The 22,198-nt window shown below is 51.1% G+C and overlaps 1 protein-coding gene and 1 non-coding gene across 2 annotated transcripts; both read left to right on the top strand.

The window, feature by feature from the left end:
- The first annotated feature begins 9,046 nt into the window (after positions 1-9,046).
- Positions 9,047-21,925, top strand: LOC100900394 (glyoxylate reductase/hydroxypyruvate reductase). The gene is made up of 6 exons (XM_003740703.1): positions 9,047-9,156; positions 17,155-17,383; positions 17,879-18,152; positions 19,791-19,966; positions 21,130-21,289; positions 21,685-21,925. The coding sequence occupies exons 2-6, from the start codon at positions 17,198-17,200 to the stop codon at positions 21,864-21,866; spliced, it is 978 nt and encodes a 325-aa protein (XP_003740751.1). The 5' UTR covers positions 9,047-9,156; positions 17,155-17,197; the 3' UTR covers positions 21,867-21,925.
- TRNAG-CCC (transfer RNA glycine (anticodon CCC)) lies at positions 13,820-13,890 on the top strand. Its single transcript has one exon. It is a non-coding gene; the product is annotated as a tRNA-Gly (tRNA).
- Positions 21,926-22,198: the final 273 nt, after the last annotated feature.

The following is a 22,198-nucleotide window of genomic DNA, read 5'->3' as shown; positions in this document are numbered from 1 at the left end:
GATCCTGAAACGAAGAGAGAGACTACCATAAATAGCTATATTCCTAAGTCGAGTTCTCCCGAGTCGAGAACTCCCGATTTTTTTTGAATTCCCGAATTTTCCCGGGTTCCCGTGGGTGACGCCCGGCGGCTGATTCGGACCGAGAATCTCCAGCATGACACGAGGCGACGTCAATAGGGTCAATGCCAATCTGTTAGTGATTCGTGAACTACCTGGTTTTCCAGGGTCCTCATTTATCGACCGCTTTTTGACGATAACCGAATGAAAACCTCTCTAGCGAAAAGGTCAGACCTAGAACGAGTGGTGTTCCTGGATCGACTCGCGTGTGGCTCGAGAACTTCCCGGTCCGGAGGAGAATGCCCCATTCCTGGGCACAAAAGGAGAAGACTTGATCCGAAGTTAGATCTCCGATACTTCACTGATATTAGCCTGGCCAACAAGAGACTCGTTGTGGCCTTCGCATCCGCAAGAAAGGAGCTATCCTAGACAATCCGAAACGCGAGTCGACGGAATCCGAAACGAGCATCAGTAAGAGCAGTCATCATGGCGCATCAAAAGCTCGAAAACACCAAAATGCGTTTCTTGTCTATCACTTATTTGGATTCGCTGCAACTCCTTTCTCAAGCAGTCCCTGACGCCGCGGCGGCGGCGTAGGCGTGCGCGGGAAGTCAAAAGGGGGCTAAGCAAAAAGATAGCTCGTCAACCGAGGGAATGGCTCAGTCAATGGCTTCGAATTTCCGCCAAGTGTACTTCACTAGAGTTCGCAATATCGAATATGCGGAGCACGAATGCGACGACCGTGGATCGCGCATGTTTCCCAATAAAAACGTTAGCGAGATATGAATGACAGCTCGTCCTTCGCTCGAATCGGCGTCGACTGGGCACGCGTCAATTTCATACGCACTTGTTCGTTGCGGGAACACTGAAGTGGCGCACCGGAATGGGGGCGGATAAGAGCCGTCGCCTCTATTGTCCGAAGTGAACGCTCTAACAATTATACAGAAGAACTGGTTGTATGCTAGGCCATTGGCAGGACTAAGTCTATTGATGGGTAACCAGACAAATGATCCCCGTAATTGCGGCGTGATGATCCCTTAATGCGACGGGAAGCGCGCAACCCGAAACAAACTTCACCTACGATAGTCTTCAAATGTAACGATCTTAGCGCCGGGAGCTGCCCATCATATATTGTGAAAGTTCGGATTTCAGAGGAGTCATTTCGGCGTTCTGGTTCGTTCAGCTTCTCAGTCCCCGTCATCGGCTCCCCAGCGATACAAGCAACTGTAATTTGAGAAACTGTTCCTACGAATACGCGAACGGCCAAGATAGACATCCGTCAACATATCGACTCCAGGACCTTTCAGGCAACGAATTGTGCCCTCTCCCCCATACAGAGTCCTCCTTGTCTAGATCGAGCTAATCCTCTTAAGAAGGGCTCCAAATCAGGAAACGATGTCTAGATGCATTTCTCGCCTACTTTTAGTGTGATAAATTTCCAGAACAAGCTGAATCGACCTCAGAGTGCCGACCGAGGACCAGAGAATAAGCCCAAGGACACCTACTTCCCGGGATTCTCTGATTCTACGAAGTAGTGCCCGAACAATCATGCCCGAATCAAGCCCAAGCCTTTCCGAAGGCAGGGGCGGAATTTCATCTCTTTATGCCGTGCCAAGCAAGACCCGAATAGCTCGATGTCGGAGCGGCTCTGCCGTACCCGGGCCTTCCCTTCCGCGTGTTGGGCTGCGTGCCTGATTTTTTCAATCAGGTCTCAAAACGAAAACCACAGAAACCATCCCTGGCCCATTTGTGGCTCTCGGTTCCCAGTCGAAACGATCACGAACTTGGCTAGACAGAGGCGCTTCCCTCATTGTTCCCGAACAGACCACAAGAGCTTCAGGTAATCGCCATGAGCGGATCACGAGAGAACTGTAACGGATATGTCCGACCATTGACTCTGCATTCTTCCAGAAGTCTCCCACCATCATCAAAGGGGGTGACTTGCTCATCTAAATATGGCGATCTAAAGAACGCTTGTCACCTCCACTCCTAATCATCAATGCTGACGCGCTGCATGGCTAGCGGCGGGGATCGCCGCTACGGTTGAAGGTTCGCGGGTTACGTGAGCGCTCTGCATTGAGTGGCCCGCTTGGTGAGCATTTCGGAAAAAATAATTGATGCCTCCGAATGACCTTCGCGTGTTACATGTATTCATATATAGTCGGCAAGAAATCACTGGAAAAGCACTGCGGAACAGCTCGATTTTTTCCGTAGGGGCGAAACCATTTTCCAATTCTGACATCCTCATCTTACGGTACGTTTCTTATAGATATCCAGCTATGCGAATCGAGCTAAACGTTGTATGGGATGGATGAGGAAAATCAGCGTCACGAGAAGGAGAAGCATTTGGCCTGCAGAACGCGACGGATTTCATGCCTAGACTGCGTCTGACTCGGTGGATTTCTCTTTCCACTCATGTGATCCACAGCATACCCACCATCCGCGAGGGATCATCGGGTGCTATTATTACTATGAGATGCATTCTCAGGTGAAATAGATTCGAACAGGTTCCTATTGAGCTCGTTGGAACAACTGAACGAGTAGTCTCATTGAGACAAACTCCTCCTCTCGAATTTAAAGCTGTATTCTAGCTCGAATGCTCTTTCGGATGGATGCTGTCGAATGGCCGGGACCGTCGTATGAAGCCAGGAGGGGTCATATGCTCATAAAAGTCCCAACTAGGTAAACATCGGGGGAAGAACTGCTGTCAAGAACGGAGTCATCGTGACAGAGGCAAACGATGGGGACGAGCACGCGGAAAATATCGAGGGTACAGCCCTATCGGCTCCGAAGTATATTCATTTCGATTCGGTCAGTGGGGACCTCGAAATCCTCGGCGCAGGATAGTAGTCTCGATTTCTATGCTAGGCGCAGCCCGCTGGGTGCATAGAGGCGCAACAAGCGGAGCCACCACCAACGCCACGGCTAGAGCATGTTGAGTGGTGGTTGCGGCTTCCCCAGCTTGTTGTGGCCGCGAACGGAACCTGGCAAGTTCACCAAAGTGGAACCAACGGCAGACAACATTTTTTGGCGTTTGACAAAAAAAGCTACTTGAGTCAAATTGCGGTGATCATGTGACCTGTTTTGCTCCTTCAGAGCAGGCCGGAGGAACAAACCGAACGAATTCTGTCCGCTCCGCTCCATGTTGTTTGCGCGCCGAAGACAGAGAAGAATTCGATGCATTTCTTGCTCTGCGGTTGCTGCGCGGCTGCGACTAGTATTATGTTGTTGACAACTGAGCAGCGTCGTCATAATGCTTCGGATTCATGAGCCGAACACGAAAAGCTTGACAGCTACAGAGACAACAAGAATATACGAATGGAATCGGAGCGGGCTTAGATACAGGCCGCGGCGAGCCTTTGCAGTCTACTCGGATAGTCGGTTCAGACTTTAGAGCGACAATCGCATGGCGACTTGGAGTCAGCTGATTTTGCGCGAGGATGATTTAAGTTAGGCTTTGCGAGAAGGTAGACGAGAATTCGACCGCCCGTCTCTCCCGTCTGCTCCCCGCCTCACACCTTGCATCGGCTTGTCTGCCTTCATGACCTGTGATGTCGGCTTCCGACGAGATCAGCGAAAAGGCCCGTAGGCGGACGATATCTCCAGAATAGGCGTGAATGACCTTCTCTTGAGCTCGCCATCCAGTCCGATCAATTACTATTCCAAATGCCTCAGAGCAGAACATCCGGCGCACCATCGGCACTCCCCTTGATTTAAAGAGATCTCCACGCTCCGGGACTGAGAGATAGAATTGCTGGTTGCTTATCGAAACACTTCTCATCTCATCTTTACGACCCGAAGTTGGAAAACGAGAAGGAAAAAAGACCAAGAGGACTAAGGGTGAATTCCTGAGGAGGAAGTCGTTGGCAGAACCAGTTATTCGCAAGTTCATGCAAAACCGGATTCCGCCGAATAGGCATGGAAAATCGCTGAGAACGAGTCTTGCTTTCCACGGAGTCACACGGAGCCAGGCCGATTGACAAGCGCGTATGCTAATCTCGGCTCGAGGATGGAATCGAACGTGACAGCAAGAGACTCATGGGATTCACTTGTATTGAGAATGCTCGTACGGGTACTTCCACGAGGTCGTCGCCCCACTCAGGTGCCCACGAGGAGCCAAGAATCGTGAATCCGCTAGAAATCTGCTCGACGTGAGCATTTTCTTATCGTATAGTTCAAGGGGGTACACTGTACTGGTATGTACTGGCGGAGTGGAACGATATATTTGCTTTCAGAACTAGGACGAGCGTCGACCGACCTAGCAGACTATTCATTTCACGAATGTCTGTTGATCGGCTTCGCTCACCGATCGTAAATCGCTTGACTCGCTGGAGCTTCTCTGAGATATTGCGAGGAAAAAGATCAGCAGATTGTTTGTTTACATGGACGCTTGCAAAAACTCCTCCGCTTATCTCTGCCGGCACATGCTGTCGAATAAGACCGTCGAATGATTTTCCCTAAAGCTGACGGATATGATTGTCGTTCCTCGCACGAAATTCGATCACGAATCGGTCGCATATTCGTCGAGGCGCGGATCCAGGTCTCCCCATTAACTCGTGGCGGTAGTGAGGCACGCTCGCAATCGACAACAGCGGAGAATCTTTATTATGACACCATCGTCGAATCGTTTGCGAGCTGTGTTTGGTATTTCCCCGATAACTACCTTCGACGCACTGAATATCAGACAGCGCTGTTGCTACATACTTTAGCGTGGATGGAGGGAAAAATCGGACGCAGACGTATCATTATTACAATTCATGCTAGGAATCAAGAGCAGCTGATATTGACAAGTACCGAGGTCCGTCGCTTTTCGCCGCCCCGCGCTTGAGATGCCGATCTACCGGTGCTCGCTTTCCCTGGCTTCAGATGTTTCTCTCTTGATTTTTGTACTCTCCATCTCAATCTGTCGAATGTGGGCAAGCATCGGACATATTTTCCAAATACGTGGATTTCAATGCTTGTGTTCGGCCGTGGTTAGAAAGGGTCACCTCATAAAAACCCATCGTAAACTCGAGCAACTCGGCATTGGTAGGGGACTCCTGGAGTTTTGGCACCTGTAGCGGAAGAAGCGCTTTGTCCCCGAGCGGAAGTCGAAGAATATTCGACATTTCACCACAATGGGATGCTGCTGCATCATGAAGTGCACTTACCCCGAAACAGAGGGGAATTTTCGCTTAGGGACTTCGCCGCAGCGAGGTAGCTCCTTGATCCCGCCTTCTTCCAAGTTCTCGAACTCCCGGGTTGTTAGGGAATGATTTTTTTCGCTCTCACCGCCGAGCTCTGCGCCACCTTCATTGGGAATAGAAGAATGCCACCAAGATAGTCGATTTTATCCATGTAGTATTCTCTCATTTTCGCATCCCCTCTCAGAGCAAATAAATTATCTGAGGATTCTACCCGAACAAGTGGCGTTCCAGTGTTTGAAGAACGACTTTCCCGAAGCGTGAACAATTTTGTACCGCAAAAGTGTTTACGAAGAAACTGAGATGGAATTTCTGGGCAGATGCTGTGTGCGCCCGCATCCAGACCAGAAACTTCTCAAGACGCTGAGCACTTACTCGTGCTAGGTAAAATCGTTTAGACAAGTGTTACATTTCCGAAATCGGAATTTAATGGTCTTCAAACAACGACTCACAATTATTACACCGCACCAGTCCCTGTAATCTTGCATCATTTTGTAGCAATTCGTCTTTGCAGTGAGGAGATGCCGACTCGAAATAGATTATAATAGTTCCGAACTCGTCAAGTCGGCTGTCCTGTCGATGGAAATCTCGATCCAGATGTTATCATCCATTCTCGAAATCATATCTCTCTTGTGGCTCTGGGGAAGAAATGAATGCTCCTCCGAAAACGCGCCTCCCCTTCTTCGGAGGAGCAGCCACGTCAGGCGACGCGATGATTAATTGGGTCATTCCGAGCGTCCGCATATTGATAACTCCGTCAGAGGGACGCTTGGTTCCTGCGTTTGTTCGGTCGGTCGCCGCCGCTAGTCCGACCGACGACGAGACTCTGCCGAGAGGGACCCATGTGAGCCACCGCGCGTGAAAACCAGGCCATAGTCAGCCAGAGCGTCAACCGTCGGCGACAACGGACAGCAGTTTGGACATCCGGCACAGAAGAGGCTCTGGAAACCACGGAACTACGGCACCGAAAGCCCATTGGAACAATGAATGCCTGCCTGTCTATCTGAGTCACTCACTCAGTCATATGGATCTTGCGTTCCCAAAAAACGAATCACTAACGGTAAAAACTGAATGAGCTCAGTGTAAGCCGCATTCGGGATGCTCCGTTCGATTCACTGGCGCCTCCTACGAGGGAACCCTTTCAGACTGCATCGACCGACTCTACCCGGAGGCTGTAGTTCCCATCAGTAGTGACTGAGTTAGATCGCTCCACCGAAGTCGAGTATTCTCACTGTAGCTCCGGAAAAGTAACATTTTTGGTGGGACTCCATGGAAATTCAATCGAAGGCCATCGGGATTAGAGGGCCGACGCAGAAAGCCATCCAAATCTTGATTTGACGCTAGTGAAACGATTCGGGCACGGTCAATCTGGCCGAATCGAGAAAACTCGTCCATTACGAAGAGAAGCGCACATCGAATCCGCGAATCGATGACTACCCAGATTCACATTCAAGACCAAGCAGGCCATCGGACGGATAAATGAGGAGGAACATTCTAAAGAGAAGAAAATGTCCGAGCGATCCTCGGTCAGAAATGAAAAAAATCGAAGCCAATTGAAAGAGGGAAAAACTTGCGTTAATCTTCCGCTTTCATCCCCACTCCGCTCTTGAGAATCCTTGCTCGGTCGCACGAGCATAAGGAAAATTACGTTCCAAAGCACAGCAAGATAGTTAGGATATCGATGGACGATCTGATTCCCGCTTTCGATTATTTCCATCTGATACACGACCGAACGTGGGCAGGTCCCGCTCAGAGCCGTAATAATTGGGGATCCCGGTGTCAGCTGATCCAGGGAGAGCGGCGAGCGAATAAAGAGAGTAGTTTCAGAGTGCCGAATCTGGTATGGAACGAATCTCCTGAAGGATTTGCGCTCCAAGTGTCCATGTACCACGAGCATCATACACCCGATTTCTCGTGACAGACCGCAAGGTGGCAATGCTGGCCGAGGTCTCCGTACACCGTGCTACCTCTCATCGGCCGGGTCTCCCCTTCGATCTTCCCGTACGTGCTACCGCCAGGCTTTCCTCAAGGAAGGTCCGACTCCCGCTGTCGTCTCTTTTGAAGGATCCGGTCTCGATCGTACACAGGTGCGGATGCTCCCTCGGGTGCGTGAATACAAAGCATCTCCTCTTCGATCACACCTCGGATGGCCGAGCCAAGCTTTACTAATCGGCAAGAATCTCCGGACGAATTGAGAGCTGAGCTCGGGGATGAGGAAAGGAAGCGCGCATAGATATCGTTGCGTTTCCGCCTTGACTAAAGCCTCGAGCGAAACGACTTCATCCGCAACGAGACATCGATCAACAAGATTAAAGCGCGAGTTCAAGCATGTTCACCTCGGCCGGAGTCCCCTTTGCGAGGGATTCTTTCTCCCCCGAGTTTGCTTTGTGCAAGCGTGGGCGAATGCAGCTTTTTATTTACAACTTCCACAATTAAAAGCTCGTGTTGTGCCGCTCCATTTTCGTCAGTGTTATTCTCTCTTGATGCGGCGCGTTGTTTTGTGATGTATGTGATTCTAGTGGTCCTTGGTCGCGGCACAAGCGAATCGAGAAGAAAGATGATCGAGATGAACAGCAGACGGTAAAAATATTCGGAATGCCGACGCTGTGGATCACGGCTGTCCCCATTCACTCACAGGGCTGAGAGTTGACTGCGGTATTCTAATTAGTGGCGGCGATGGGCAGCTAACTCTTATCGGGGAGTGAGACCTCAGAGTCGAGTACGGGGGCTGTGAATCGCTCTCAGAAACAAATGGAGCGAGTTGTCGTCGAGACTTCGCCCGTTGGCTTGAGACAGAATATCTTCTCATTACCACCGAAGGCTCGAGGTTCGGCTGTGTGGCCACGGGGGGAAGCTGGGACTGATTGAGGTCCAATCAACCCATCGAAAACCTCATCTCAGTCTCCGATATCATCTCAGTATCTTCCGTTCCGCAACCGGTACAGAAAAGCAGAAACAGATTTTATTCTGTTCACGTTCGTTCATCCATCCCCAGCGGACTCCCCCGATGATCCCTTCATCCAAATCTAATGCTCGATCGAGAATCGTGACCCGCGGAATACGTCTGGGGTTTGGGATCGCATGCTCATCGTTCTCTCAATTCGCGATACTCGAGGATCAATTGACTTCCAAGCTCCATCTTCCTAATATTGCCTCCGTTTTTGATGTCGCTGACAATTATTGCAAGTAGGTTCAGCCCAGCTAGAGCGAGCGACTCTTTGAAGGCGTCGAAAGCGATAATTCTGAGAGCTATAGCGTCTTACGAGCCCAATAAATTGTGCCCTTCAGAGGCAGACATTTCGCGAAGAATTCCAAACAGTCGCGGTGACGAGATGAGCTTCACCGGTCGAAAGGGTCACTCAGTGACTGAGTCGATCAGACGAGAACTTCGTTCGCTCTCTCGCTGGAACTCCATGCAGGGAATCTTCGCTCGGCGCTGCCAGTCCTGCGAATCATCCGCCCGAGACCTGCCATTGGTGCTCTGCAGCTCGCTATCGTGAGTGAAGGCTCATGCTCAGTTCTTGAGATAAAATAACAATGACTGAACTCCACTCCCGGCATTATCTCCACTTCCGCGCGGTGAATGGATATTCATCGCGGGCGTCCAGAATGAGCCGAGGCGATCGCAGAATCATCACGGCAGTATGGGGAATGAGAAATATGAGCCTTTCCTCGTCGATGCCGTTCTGACGAATGGCGTACGTGAAGATTGCTTACTTTGTTTAGGTCTGAGGTTGTCAGTTTCTGCTGGTCTCCGTCGAGGGCGCTGGCTTCGAGATCAGCTGCTTAACTAAAGCGAGCCAGAAAGACGACGACGTGACTGCTTCCGCATTGTCCCTCGAACAGCCCGTCGACATAAACGCCGGCAGCGGTCTATCTACTCGTGAAGCAACAAATACTAGGAATTACCGGTCAGGTCAGTGAATTTCAAATGCGGCAAATGTCGGCAGCAGCTTCCTGCGATTCATTCACTACGCGCTCTTGGTCTGGATTGAATTTTCGTCCCGCGAACCTGACACTGGCGATGAACTGGCTACCGGCTTTCACTCTATTCGATTTCTCGGGTTCCGCGCGATCACCGCCGGGATCGGAGAGTTTGATCGTCAGAGATTAGGTTTTTTCCCCGAAGACATGATTTGACCGGAGCCGGTCACCGCATGCATATCAATGAATGATCCCACCCCTGCGATTCCCGAGCTCGCAATTCATCATATTCGATCGGCTCCTGAATCCGTAGACGATTGTCCAGAGTCCATCGAGAAGCCACGAGTGTCAGTTTGAGCGCGAGCTCCGGCCTGAGGCAGTGTCGTCTTCGTTTACGCGGAAAGGAAACGAGGAGAGTGGAGAGAAAAAAACGGGGAGTACTCAGTGAAAACTGAAACGTTTTTCTGGACCAGTGCTACGAGACAAAGAAGACCGCTTCGTCGTTGTTGTCGCTCTCGTCAGCAGCAGCAACAACGACCGACCGACTGAGTGAGCTAGTTCTTGCGTCGTCGGAAAAGCCTTTCGTGGGATGGCGCGACTTTTCCTACAGAAGTGAAGCTTCCACTCAGTGGACCAGTCAAGCAAGTGGCCAGTCACCAGCAAAAGCATCCAAGCAGCCAACCAAGAAACCAGGCGACCAACTGGCAACAGTAGCGACAGTCGAAAGCCCATTCAGCCAGATGAGAGGTCGCTTGAACGGTGGACAACAAAGAAAGCATAGTGAGCGGCAGTGGAGTCGACGTCGGTCGTGGCCAACTACCGTTTTCTCTGAAGAAAGTATAGCGTTTCCCCTGACGCATCATCCGATTTCGGACGCCATCGAGGAGAAGCACCCGCTTCCGTTCATCTGATGAGCGGTTCGGGTCGGCTGGGAATTTCCGCGAGGGGAAAATCGAGTTCACAACTCGGCTCATCCAGATCTCAGCCGAGTTGGTCAGGGAGACCGTGATCTGCGATAGGATCCATGAGCAGCGGCTCTAACTGAGACGAGTGACATCGTATCTGAGTTTCTGCCCGGCGTGACCGGAGCACCTGTTTTGCTTTGCGCCACTGACGGCCGTGATTGATTTGAACTATGACTGCGAGAATCCGGAGAATTCGACGCGGTGTATCGAATCACGTTGAGGCGTGCCTAATTGAATTGCATCACCGCAGACTTTCGAGAAAACACGCTCGAGCTCTTACAATCTGCCCCGCTTGTCATCGACTACGTGCTGAGGTCATTCGAGCCGTTTACTCTCCGACAGCGGTCAGTCACCGGCCTTCCCACCCTCCCTCGTTCGATTCACCTGCATTCGGGCAGAGTTGGAGAATGACTTATATTGTCGACAGCGTTCAGGGAAATTTTGGGCTTTGTTTTTCTTTTACTGATTCTATTTATGCTCCTTGAGCTTCTGAAGCCATTCAGTGAACTTAATCGCGGCCCTGGTTCGTGGTAGTAATTGAAGCCGCACCGCGAAAGACAATGGGGAATTCAGGGTCGTTTTCTTCACATCAATCCGAATTGAGCGCAGCGATGAATATGCGGTTGATCCGTGTCCCGAATTTGTTCTTCTCCACGTTTTTCCGTCTGATCGTTCCGTGAGACGAGTATCCATTAGGAGCAATCGAGCTCTTCTCAACAAGGGGAGAACACGCCATTCATTCGGGACGGCGCGCGGTATTGTGAAGTTTGTTTAAATTTGGAGATGAATCTTAACGGGAAGTCTAAACCATTCCCCAGTCTGAGTCTGTGTGCAGTCAGGGAGGCTTCCTTGGTCGCGATGTCGCCTTCTCGAATCGGGCTTCGAGGCTCCATGAAAATGTTGGGTATTGAGCGTTTCTCTTGCATAGTGAGGAGAACCCCGATAATCGGTGTGGAAGGACTCGCATCTGCCAGCACGTATGTCTTGGGATTTCTGGAAAATTAATCTCTCGGAGTTGTACGTAGAGTAGATGATCACATCCAGGGATTTCTCGTTCGCGATTCCCACGCGATGCTCCCCATGGAACGCTCCGGTTAGCTTTCTTCATTCTTCGAGCATGGTTCCGCGTCTCATCCGAGAGAATATCGCCGTCGTTAGTTGTGTCATAAGTTGAAAACATTCAGTTTTTCTCCATTCGAATCCCGCTTCTGACTTCGCACGGCTGCTGGCGGTGCTAGTTAGTGAGCTGACTAACAAGTTCCTTGTCGGCGTCTTTGTCGGGCTGCCAAAAAAGCTCGAGCTTGACAGGTCAAGAGAGCGGCGGTGATTGTTGCCGATTCAAAGGCCATCAAGCAGGATTTCGAAAAAAACTTGGACTTCCCTACACCGTCTCTGCGGGAATGGGATTATAAGCTGACGGGGTCAGCGGAGACATCAATTTAGTTTTGATCTAACTCCGATAGCTCCGACCTCGTCATCTTCTTTCCGGGTACGCTGCGAGTTCCGAGTTTCTCGGGCCCGTCCGACGCTGCTCGGGATGCTCCTGTTTTTTTCTACTTGTGGATTCGGCGACGGCAACGGGGCTCCCCCACAACGACACCGAAGGAAACGATCAAAAGGAGATCTTGCTTCGGATCGACAACGCGACGCGGTGGGCCACGCTGAAGAGCTACTTGCATTTCTGGAAAGAGCGACCACGATGCGGTTCGGCTTGGTCACTACCACCATTCCGCGTCTCCATGATTATTGCCGTCGACACTCCACGCCGCCGCAAACATGCTTAGCTCCCTGGCTCACTTCTTTTCCTTTCCCACACGGGGTTTTTCTGTCTTGCACGAAGCGAATTGAACACGGTCTCACACGCCGAGGTAACTCGTTGTCGTTTTGCTTCCCGTACTGCAACCGAGTGAATCGTTCATATTGAATTCCGTCCGCGTGAACAGAGAATGTGGAATATTCTTGACACGCAATTTTTTTGTGGGAAAGTTTCGCTCAGCCGTCCGCTCGTCACGTCGAGGAAGATGTTCAAGAATTCGCGTCCGACAGTTCGTTTTCGCATCCATCCGAGCTATCGACTCGATATTCGCTCGGCTTCCGAATCCGGTCTCTGCGGGGATTTCGAACCGCTCGGAACAGCGGCACGCACTCTTTTTGGTAACCCATGACGAGATTACTCAATCGGTTAGCGAGCGAGACTGAATTTCGCGTGACACCGTTCCAAGGGCATTTTCGGAAACTGGTCATCGCCTGACGCATAGGTGCCGAGCATTGATGTTAGTATCATTTCGTGAGACATGCGGAGTCTTTCGGTCAATGAAATTCGCATGAAAACGGATTCGAGGGCCAGAGGAGTGCTCTCTGCGATATCCCAAAGCGACTCGAATCAATGTCTGAATCCAGGGGCGGACACTCAGGTCGGACGGTCGGAACCCCTCGAGGACGCCGAGGCTCCCCGTTTCGGGAACGGAGCGAAAAGGCAGAAGATTCACGAGGCTCCCATTGTTGGGACGCATAAGTGAATCCATCATCGCGTGAGAAGTCTCTGGGTGGAGCCGTTCGCCACCGCGAAACTCAACTGAGCAGAAAGAAGTCACACACAGTCGCTTATACATAGAATAAGTTCAGTCTTCCTGTCCGAGTGGCTGCTTCTAATTGAAAGAAGAATAAGCAGAACGACGTCGTTGTCAACGCCTAGTCGCACGGAATTTTTTCTCCTCCACTCACGTTTTCTAGTATCGAGAGAAACGGCAGATCTGGCCATCGCGTAACGTCGCCCATTAGGCACTCGGCAAGTAGCCATCGAATTGACGGTGCTAGCAAGCCAATGGAAGTTTGTCCATTCACTCAATCGATAACAACATTTTCGACGTATGATAGCAGGACCGTGATTCTTAAATCGATTCCGGATTCGCGTCGCATCCGGGTACCATCCACCAAACGTAATCGACTTGGTCTTACTTAGCGATGGAAACCTCCAGATCGAAGTGGTTGCGCTCCCAAAAACCAAGTCCGTAAGGAATTACCATAGCCGTTTTCTCCCCGAGAGATCGTTATCGCAAGGAGAGAAAGCTTTGTCATCCCTCGTTCTGAGATGTGTACTGTGGAAGAGAATCCCTGGCATATCTGAAGAGGAATTCGATGGCCATCTATGGATGCGAGGGTTCCTAATTAATAGCCGTGGGCCACCGTGGGACATGTGTTGCGAGGAATCCTTGCCGTCTGTGTCGTTCCCACATGGTCGATGGCGATGCATGTTCTCGTTTACGGAACAATGCAATTTCTGCTGCGGACGCGACATATATTTCGGCTTCGAATCACTCAGCCCGGCTCCACTGCATTTAGCCGTATCGCTCCGTGAGGAGAAATCCTGTTTTCCGTGCTGTTCTCGGTCATTGTGGTCTGGAGACCTGCGACCGAGTCAAGCTCTTCAAATTGTGCGGCGCCTCAGTGGATTGTCGTCGACAACCGGCAGGGGGCGCCTCGGTCTCGAGATTGAGTGCGCTTGGGGGCTCGAGAGGAGGTCGTAGGACTGGCCGAAGATCGAGTGAGGCTCCAAGCCTAAGGTCTTCACACATTATCCGATGCCCGAGCTCAAATCCCAAAGAGCAGGGATTGAGCTCATAGAATTCGGAGCCAAAATCGAGTTCGAGCTCGAGAATGACCTCTACTTCAGCACCCTGATTCCATGCGGCGCCGCTGGTGTAGTGGTATCATGTGAGATTCCCATTCTCGCGTCCCGGGTTCGATTCCCGGGCGGCGCATGATTTTTGACTTCAGGAGTGATTCTTCCAGGGTCACTTCCCCTCGATCTTCCTCGGGGTGTTCGCGCTGATGCCCCTGGGGGATTCGATGGATAGCTGTCGAGCAACATCCTTCCGGGAGAGCTTGAATAGTTTTGAACGAAGAGCCCGAGGTTGGCTCACGCTTCCTTCTCAGGGTTCCCAGGGACATGTGTAATACATATCTCGGCCGATGTTCGCCTGGGTCTCATTCGAAGAGGCTCACATCGGATCGTTGACCTTGTTCGCTTTTTCAAAGCATTTCGGTTTCTGGTAGTAGCATTGTCGATAGATCGAATTCCATTGTGTCCCTCCGCCTCCATATGACGAATTCTGGTTTTCGAACACCGATAGCATGTTGCGGCTATTGCTTCCTGGTGCGCTTCCATTTTCCCCCGCCCCCGATCCCGGGTGCTTAGCTCGAAGCCAGCATCGCCACGATGGGATTTCGGGGGAAATAGGCCTCGATGTTCGCTCGGCCCCCAGTGGGTACGGGGGAGCGATCGTATCCATAGCGACGGGATCTCGGTCTCCCCGACAACCCCCAATGGTAACATTCTGTGAGAGCTGCAGCATCCGCCCGCGTCAGCTCAAAGTGGGCTCGCCATCGAGCTCGAGACTAGGCTACTGGAAATGACAGAAAATGATAATAGCATTTGACCATGCGATGATAAAGTTGAGACCGGCTGATAGCCCGAAGGTCCGTCGGTTTCATTTTTCTAACAATGGAAAATCGAAGCGCCGCATCGCCGTCGCTCCGTGGAAAGCTCGCCGCGCGCTGAGCTTCATTACCGTCGACCTAAGAGACAACAGACCGCGACAAGGCAGCTCGGGGTATCGAACTGGAACGTTTTTTTGTCGAGGTATTGTCAAAAAATTCCGGGCTAAAATGTGTCCATAGAGAAAAATCTCCATTTCCGGCGATTCAACAAATTCCATGAAAAGTGCAATTGAATCCATCGTTTCGGGTTGACCATTTCCGAAAAACGCTCACGGAAGAGCTCCGAGGGAGTCGCCTCTGAATTTGTGGAGGCGATTCGCATACTTTCGCCTAGCCGACTGTGTTTTTCCGAAGCGATATACTGTCAGAGCTCGGGATGGTCGTCTTCAACGACGAAGAATACCGCTCGCCCCATTTAACTCGCCTAACAAAACCATCTATCCGAAGATTTACTGCACTCCGTCATCCGGTTTTTCCGTGGAGTTCGCACGCTAAAGTCTTGTTGCTCCCTTGCCGGTCCACCTGCTTCGTAGCATTCGCGATGATGCCGTCATCTCTGACTGAGACAAAACGTTCAACGAGCGAATCGAAGACCCCCTACAAGCATCCTGGCTGCCTCCGAAGAATGTAACGAGTACTGTAACGACATCAGAAAAGCCGAGCCGATTGTAAACACCGTTACGGTGGATAGCTCACGAGCATTGGGGTCGATCACAACGAAGCCCTCTTTCGGCGAGGAATATCTGCGCTCTATACGCTAGCTTTTCTGTATTCATTTTCGGAGTGATCCTACGAACGGCATCCCCGTCCATGTACCGGGCAAGGTATTTAGATCCCGGGAATTCTGGAAAAGGCTCAGATCAAGCGTATTCCACCTTTTTGGCGGACAGATGAGCTCGCCGGGTCCGCATGGAACAACAATGGTCCTCATTCGGCGTCGAAAGGAAGCACCTTGGTCGGACCGATTGTTTTGGGTGAAATCGTCTGATAACAATGGCGGAACTGAGCCACTGTCACCGTTCACCCAACGATACGTGGCAGGACATCTCGGACAGCGTGTAACAATGATCTTGAGTGAATTTATGTGTCTTCCGAACTCCGAATCATTAGTGAGGGATCGAAAGGAGATGGCATCATCTCACACCGACTCCGCCCGATGCTTTCGTGCGGTCCCCCGCCCCGTTCGGAGCAAGGAATTGAAATTTGCGAGAAACAGCCGAAAAACATCCGATCAGCATCCACGTCACGGGGTATTCTGTTCATTCTGCATCCTAGACTGCTGCACTCAACAGATAACTTCACGGATCCGCGAATGAATCCGAGGGATTTCGAATAAGAATAGCCGCCTAGCTGCTTCTGGTCCCGTCGAAAGTCGCTAGCTCCATTTTCCTAGCTCCAGGAAGGAGCTTGAGGTCGCCGCCTGCGTGGTAGACATCAGGGGTTGAACCGAGCGGCTGAGCAACGTCACCACGCCCTTTCTTCCAGCTCGATTGAAGCTATCACTCGAATGTCGACGTCGATGTGAACTTTCTTGGGTTTTTCCTCTTGCCAAAAAATTTGATTCAAGCACAAAAGCCCAATGGGCTGCGGTGTCTCTGCCTTCGTCCACGGGACGAAAGCCCATCGTGCGGATAAACTTCAGACCTCGTGACGATTCCAATCGTTCACTCTCCAGGGACGATCTCGACTCTATTAGGAACGGATATCGATGCACAGCGCCTTCGGCTGATCCCAACTACCGACTCTGTCAGAGAAGAAATTTTCGTTATGGGTCATATCGCCGAATCGGAAAGGTGCGTCGGTATTCTTTCGGAGGAGACCCATCTGCAACGTCGAAAAACTCCCCGCGCGGTCATTTTGGATGACTGGTGGAAGAATCGTCGGGAGACTCGCCGAGCCGACTTGCGACAAAGCGTCTCGGGGTTATGTCAGAATTCGAGCGGTTCGGCGTGGAATCACGATCTGAGCGTTTGGACAGAAAGAAGTCCCGTTCCTAAGTATGTTGAAATCAGCCTGGTCTACTTCGGACGTTTCGCTTCCAGCGTTGCGGGCGCGTCGTCTCTAGCTTCTATTTTGAGTTTGGCCGACGGCAATGAGCCGCTTCGCTGCTTGAAAATTTTCCTAATAATCCAGACTGAGTCGCTACGGATTTTCCGTAGGTGGAAACGGCAGCCTACCTAGTCGTCTTCTGGAAAAAGTTCTACTCGAGTTCCCGAAGCACCATACGTGGTACCGGAATGCAATTCTTTGGAGCCTTATCCAACTTGTCGTAAGCATTTCTCGCTTCCCCGAAATCTCCGAATCTCTACCCGAGCATAGAAATCCGGTACCGAATTTCTATACTCGCCATAGATCGATGATCACTCCCGAACCCACTGAATGCGGAGGAGACTCAGTCAGATAGCATACTTAAGACCGGAAATGCGAGACCACGAGCGGCTATCGCAGCAGCTCTCGACTGCTCCGCTACGAATTCTGCCAGATTGGTTCGGATGGAGCGCTGAGAGTTTTTCGCTTCTTTGCAGCTTGCCAAACTTGCGTGGTCCCCCGAAGATAACCGGCCGGACCATGTCAAAACCCAAAGTACTCCTCACCCGTCCCGATATTCCTGCGGAGTCGCTGGAGAAATTGAAGGCTTTCGCCGATGTCGAGATTCAGCCCGAAGAGCGGCCGATCACCAAGGAGGAGCTCTTGAAATCCATCAAGGGCAAGGATGGACTCCTCTGTATGCTCACTGACCCAATCGACGCAGAGGTTAGATTGTCATCCTGATGAGCGGGGCAAGAATGCGGTTCTGGGATTTGTCCTGGTGCGATTCGGCAGAATTTCCTTGAGTCTTTCTGAAAAGCTCCGAAGTAGGTGAATCGCTTCGGACCATCGAGTAACCGTGTAACAATCAGATAACGTATCGCGGGATTTGTATTTTAACGCTCGACTTGCTTCACGGCCGGGGTAAGATTTCAGTGCACAAGGTTGCAATGTTCGGAGCGTCACCGAGTTCTTCTGTTCTTGATTTCCCCGATTGCCGACGTCAGAACTTCAAAAACTTTCCCGCTAATCGGGGACTGCGTAATTTTATCTCTCTTACCGTCCAGAATCACCCTAATCTCGCCCCACCTGCTTCGCCTCTTGAGTCACCGAGAGGTGGAATTGCTTGCTGAACAGAAAACTCAGGATTCTGGAGCCGGGTTTTTTAAACGGAAGCGGGGAAACGCGCCGTCATGTTCTCATCCTCGTTCGCTTCGATAGGTAATCGAGGCCGCCGGCGAGAACTTGAAGATTATCGCCACCATGTCCGTCGGCTATGAACATATCGATAGGAAGACCGCCGAGAAACACAAAATCGCTGTTTCTAATACTCCGTTCGTCTCGTCGGACTCCGTTGCCGAGCTAACGGTGACTTTGATGCTAGTCGCGGGTCGTCGGGTGGTCGAAGCCGCAAACGTGATCAAAAGAGGCGATTGGACTTATTCTTGGGGTCCACAATGGCTTTGCGGCGCCGGACTCGCCGGAGCGACGATCGGTAGGTCATTTTTTGTTTGTTGAATGCATACGAAAAACTCCTCTCTATTCAAGCAGCTATCGATAGATTGCCCATCCGCGTATATCCGCATATCTCTGCGTTGTTGTCGAGCCTCAGTCGAGCGTTGTTTCCCGACATCGCCGATGTTCACACGCACTGACACACACACACAAACACTGCAGCGTTGTCTTGTTTGTCGATACGTTGTGAAAAATGCCGACAGTGAGTGTCAATCATCCCTGAGAGCGATAGTATCTCGTAGTCCCCCCCTCCAGCATTATTTTTCTTCACGTGGTCATCCGTGAACACAACATGAATATCGAAGAAAACTGATCCCGACGTGGAGGAGCGAAAGAAAACGATCGTGACGATCCGACAGAGAGCTCGTGTCGACCTGACGGGATGCAACTTCGGCTTCTTCTCATTTTTGGAATATTCCCGCGGAGCGTTCAATGAATTTCCGCTCGAAACTCCCCGCTCAATCATTCATTACTATCAAAAGAATGTCATCTTTGTGAAGCTCGATGAAACAGCCGTGGTTGTAGATGTTGCTCGCTCACAACGATGATACAATCGAGGAAATGATGAAAGTTTTCCGGTGAATTTTTGGTTTGTTGACATGGGAGTGTTCAAATCTGCATTTTTCGTCGCCCGCTCGACGGGTCGTTCGCGAGCCGAGGAGCCGCTCGACTCGGATTCGCTTTGCGAGGAGATCACACGCGAGCAAATCCACACGTCGGGGACTTTTGGTCTGATGACGCTAATTTCTATATCTTGTCGGAGCGACACACTGGAAATACGTCCGTTCGTCCAGCAGTCGTTGACTCATTCATCACTGCGCGGAACTATTGGTCCGCTGCTTCTGCAAAAGTTGTCGCTAGCGGCCGGCCTGCCTGCTTGTTCTACCACGGCCGTGGCGAGTCGAAGCTCCGAAGCCACACATTCAGCAGATCACGACGGTGTTTGGCGACGGTCGTGGCGTCACAACTTCGCTGACGATTTCCGGCTGCGCCCACGACGGAGACGATTCTTCGAATGACTTCTCATTGTCATCATAGGGCAATTGTCTCGTCGTTGCCACCGCCGCCGCCGCCACCGTTGTCGCTTCTGCCGTGTTGATGTAGTCACCATAGGCTATCGCTGCTGGTGAAACTTGCGCCGGCGCCATCCTAACGGACCTGCGCCAGGAACGATTCTTGTTCCACAATATGACTTTGTCTTACCTAACCAAACAATGCCTGTGGGTGGTGCAGGCGACTTTCGGCGCCACATCGAATGACAGTTGCCCACATCAGGTGTTTTGCACGAGTGCCACCGCCGCGGGGGTTCCGTAATCACTGTAGATGTCTCGACAGCATTTAGCAATCCTCTCCCCGCTGGAATCTAGTACACTTTCTTGACCATTTGAAATCAGGTCTGGAACACCTCGACGACGCTATTTTTTTTCGAAGACCGCATGACTCGACACTGGTTCAGAGAAATCGCCACTGCCCGATAAGGGGGCCATCTACCGATCTGATGTTCCCTCTGGTGGTCAGATCTGGAAGAGGAGAAACGTTCGAACTCTTCGACGTGTCGAGGAGGAGGTTCGATCCCGATGCTGATGATAATTAATTCGAACGGCTTTTGCTTGGCCAGGTTTCGTCGGAATGGGGAAAATCGCACGGAGCGTTCTCTCGCGCTGTCAAGCTTTCGGCATCAAAGAGGCGATCTACTATGACAAGTTCCACCCCATTGAGCCGGCAGAGAAGATGGGCTGCAAGTTTAAGCCTCTTGACGAGGTCCTCTCCAGCGCCGACTTCATCGTGACTCTGGTGAGTTGAGGAAACCAAAATACGGAGACGCTAAGCGCGGGACAAGCGAAGACTGTGTTCGGACTCTCACCGGAACATCCGCGGCGTTCAGCATCCCTCCAGAACTTTCCTTGCGATCGGTCGTTTATCCAAGTGTACAGCACCGTTCGGCGAGAAAATCTCTCCGTCACGTCCTGTCTTTGATCATGGTCTTGGTTTCTAACTTCACAGAGCGGCTCACTTCCGTCTTCGCTACCCTCCCTTCCATCCCCGTCTTCTTTCATTCTCTATATTGGTCCTCCGGCGCCTATTTATCCGTAGATCACGAAAAAAATCGCTGAGATCACATCAGACTCAGCTCTTACTTCTGTGTGATGCTTCAAGAGAAAGTCTCTGCTATCCATCGTACTGCGCCGGAGTCGGACAGAAAAGTAGGGAATGTCGCGGCCCGAATGTCTGCATCGGCTCTTATTGAGCATGGTTTATCGAACATAGAAAGACGAACACGGAACTCTTCTTCATTTCATTGTTACCGGAATCGAAGATGTTGTCAATATTCCCTCCGGTCGGGAGCTCTGGTTCGCTTGTTGGAGCATGGTATTCGCGCTGTTTGGGACAGACCAGCGAATATTTGATAACGGCACGTATTCATGGGAGCTGCTCACGGCTGCCGGACGAGCACCTCATCGACATGCCCGAGCATCTAATTCGGCGAATAATGACATAATATGCGCCAGCGCTCCGAGCGACCGTAAGCTCCCAGCGGCATCAGGCAATCCGGCTTCGAAAACTCCTCGATCGAGACAGCTGTTCCAATGAATTGAACCATGGAGAAGATTCCCTGTGTTTGACCGTTCGTCAAGTTGTGTTTGCGTTCCTCCGATTCTTTCTTCAACAAGCACTTCTTCGTTCGGCATCAGACAAAAATCCAACATCGTGTATTCTAACGGGCACGAGACCTGTCGGACTTCTTCCCCTGTTGTGGACGGCGATTGCGTCTGAACCGAATCTTTTTTCCCCTACGCTCAATCGATCTATCGCATTTCTCTGGCGGGTATCAACCGGCTTCTTCGAACAAGGCGAACAGAAACGTCCCGTATTCACTTGAATGATTGGAAAATTCAAGTCAATTTTGCTTTCGAAAGTCAGAATCCATAATGAGATCACATGGCTCTACTCCACAGACTAATCTCAACGAGGAGACTCGCCACATGTACAACAAAGCAACTTTCGCCAAAATGAAGAAAACTGCTGTTTTCATAAATACCTCCAGGGGTGGGGTTGTTGACCAGGACGCGTTGTACGAAGCTCTTAAGCACGGCGTTATCCGCGCGGCAGCTCTTGGTGAGTGAAAGTGTTCAAAAGTACTAGAGCGACGACGGCTCAAAAGGTTTGAGTGAATCGGAACGCGGCGAGAGCGCTAGATGTGATTTCCACAAATTCATAGCGGCAAAGTTCGACTGAGTGTCGTCAGAGACCCCAATAAGGTCACATATTTGTGGTTCCCTTGTGTCACCCTGTTAGTGAGTGAATGAGCGACCGTCTCCGTGGCTAGGAGATTACTCCACACTGATCCGACCACATGTAGCTTTCTGACAGACGGGATGCCGCACCTTGTTCGGTAGCTTGATATAGTTTGAGACTGTGGAATGCTTTCACGTGGCGCTGAGATACTCGATCGTCGAGACTAGCACTCCTATTCCCTCCATCATTCACCGTTATTTCTCAAAATCACACAGATGTCTCCGAGCCTGAGCCTCTGCCCAAAGAATCGAAGCTCCTGACCCTGGACAACCTCCTCATCACTCCTCATATCGGAAGCGCCGAAACAAACGTTCGAGTTCAGATGGGAGACTTGGCCGTGAGCAATATATTAGCCGTCCTCGAAGGCAAGGATCCGGTGACTCCGGTCCGTGATTGAATCTCTACGGATCGCCACCATGAAGAGGCAGCACCGATAAAGCAGAAAAACAGGAAAACAAGAAGATCCTCCCGGTTAACCCTCATCATTGTTAAAGCTTATATAAAATAAGGCATGCCTGCCATATTCTAAACCCCACCCTGACGTTTTCGGGAGTATACATAGGAGATGAATGTCGCTCGAGGTTCATATCGCTCCTATGCGGAAGCCTCTTCCCGCCGATTTCTAGTCCATACGAACCCTTGCTGGTCGTAAACTGAAGTTCCGAAGCATCGAGATGACTCCGGTGCTCTCGTTTAGCATGAGAACGAGTGAAGATGAATGACAATCAA

This window comes from Galendromus occidentalis, unplaced genomic scaffold, assembly GCF_000255335.2.
Source record: "Galendromus occidentalis unplaced genomic scaffold, Mocc_1.1 scf7180000077086, whole genome shotgun sequence".
NCBI classification, from domain to species: domain Eukaryota; kingdom Metazoa; phylum Arthropoda; class Arachnida; order Mesostigmata; family Phytoseiidae; genus Galendromus; species Galendromus occidentalis.
This window is presented reverse-complemented; position numbering and strand designations above follow the sequence as displayed.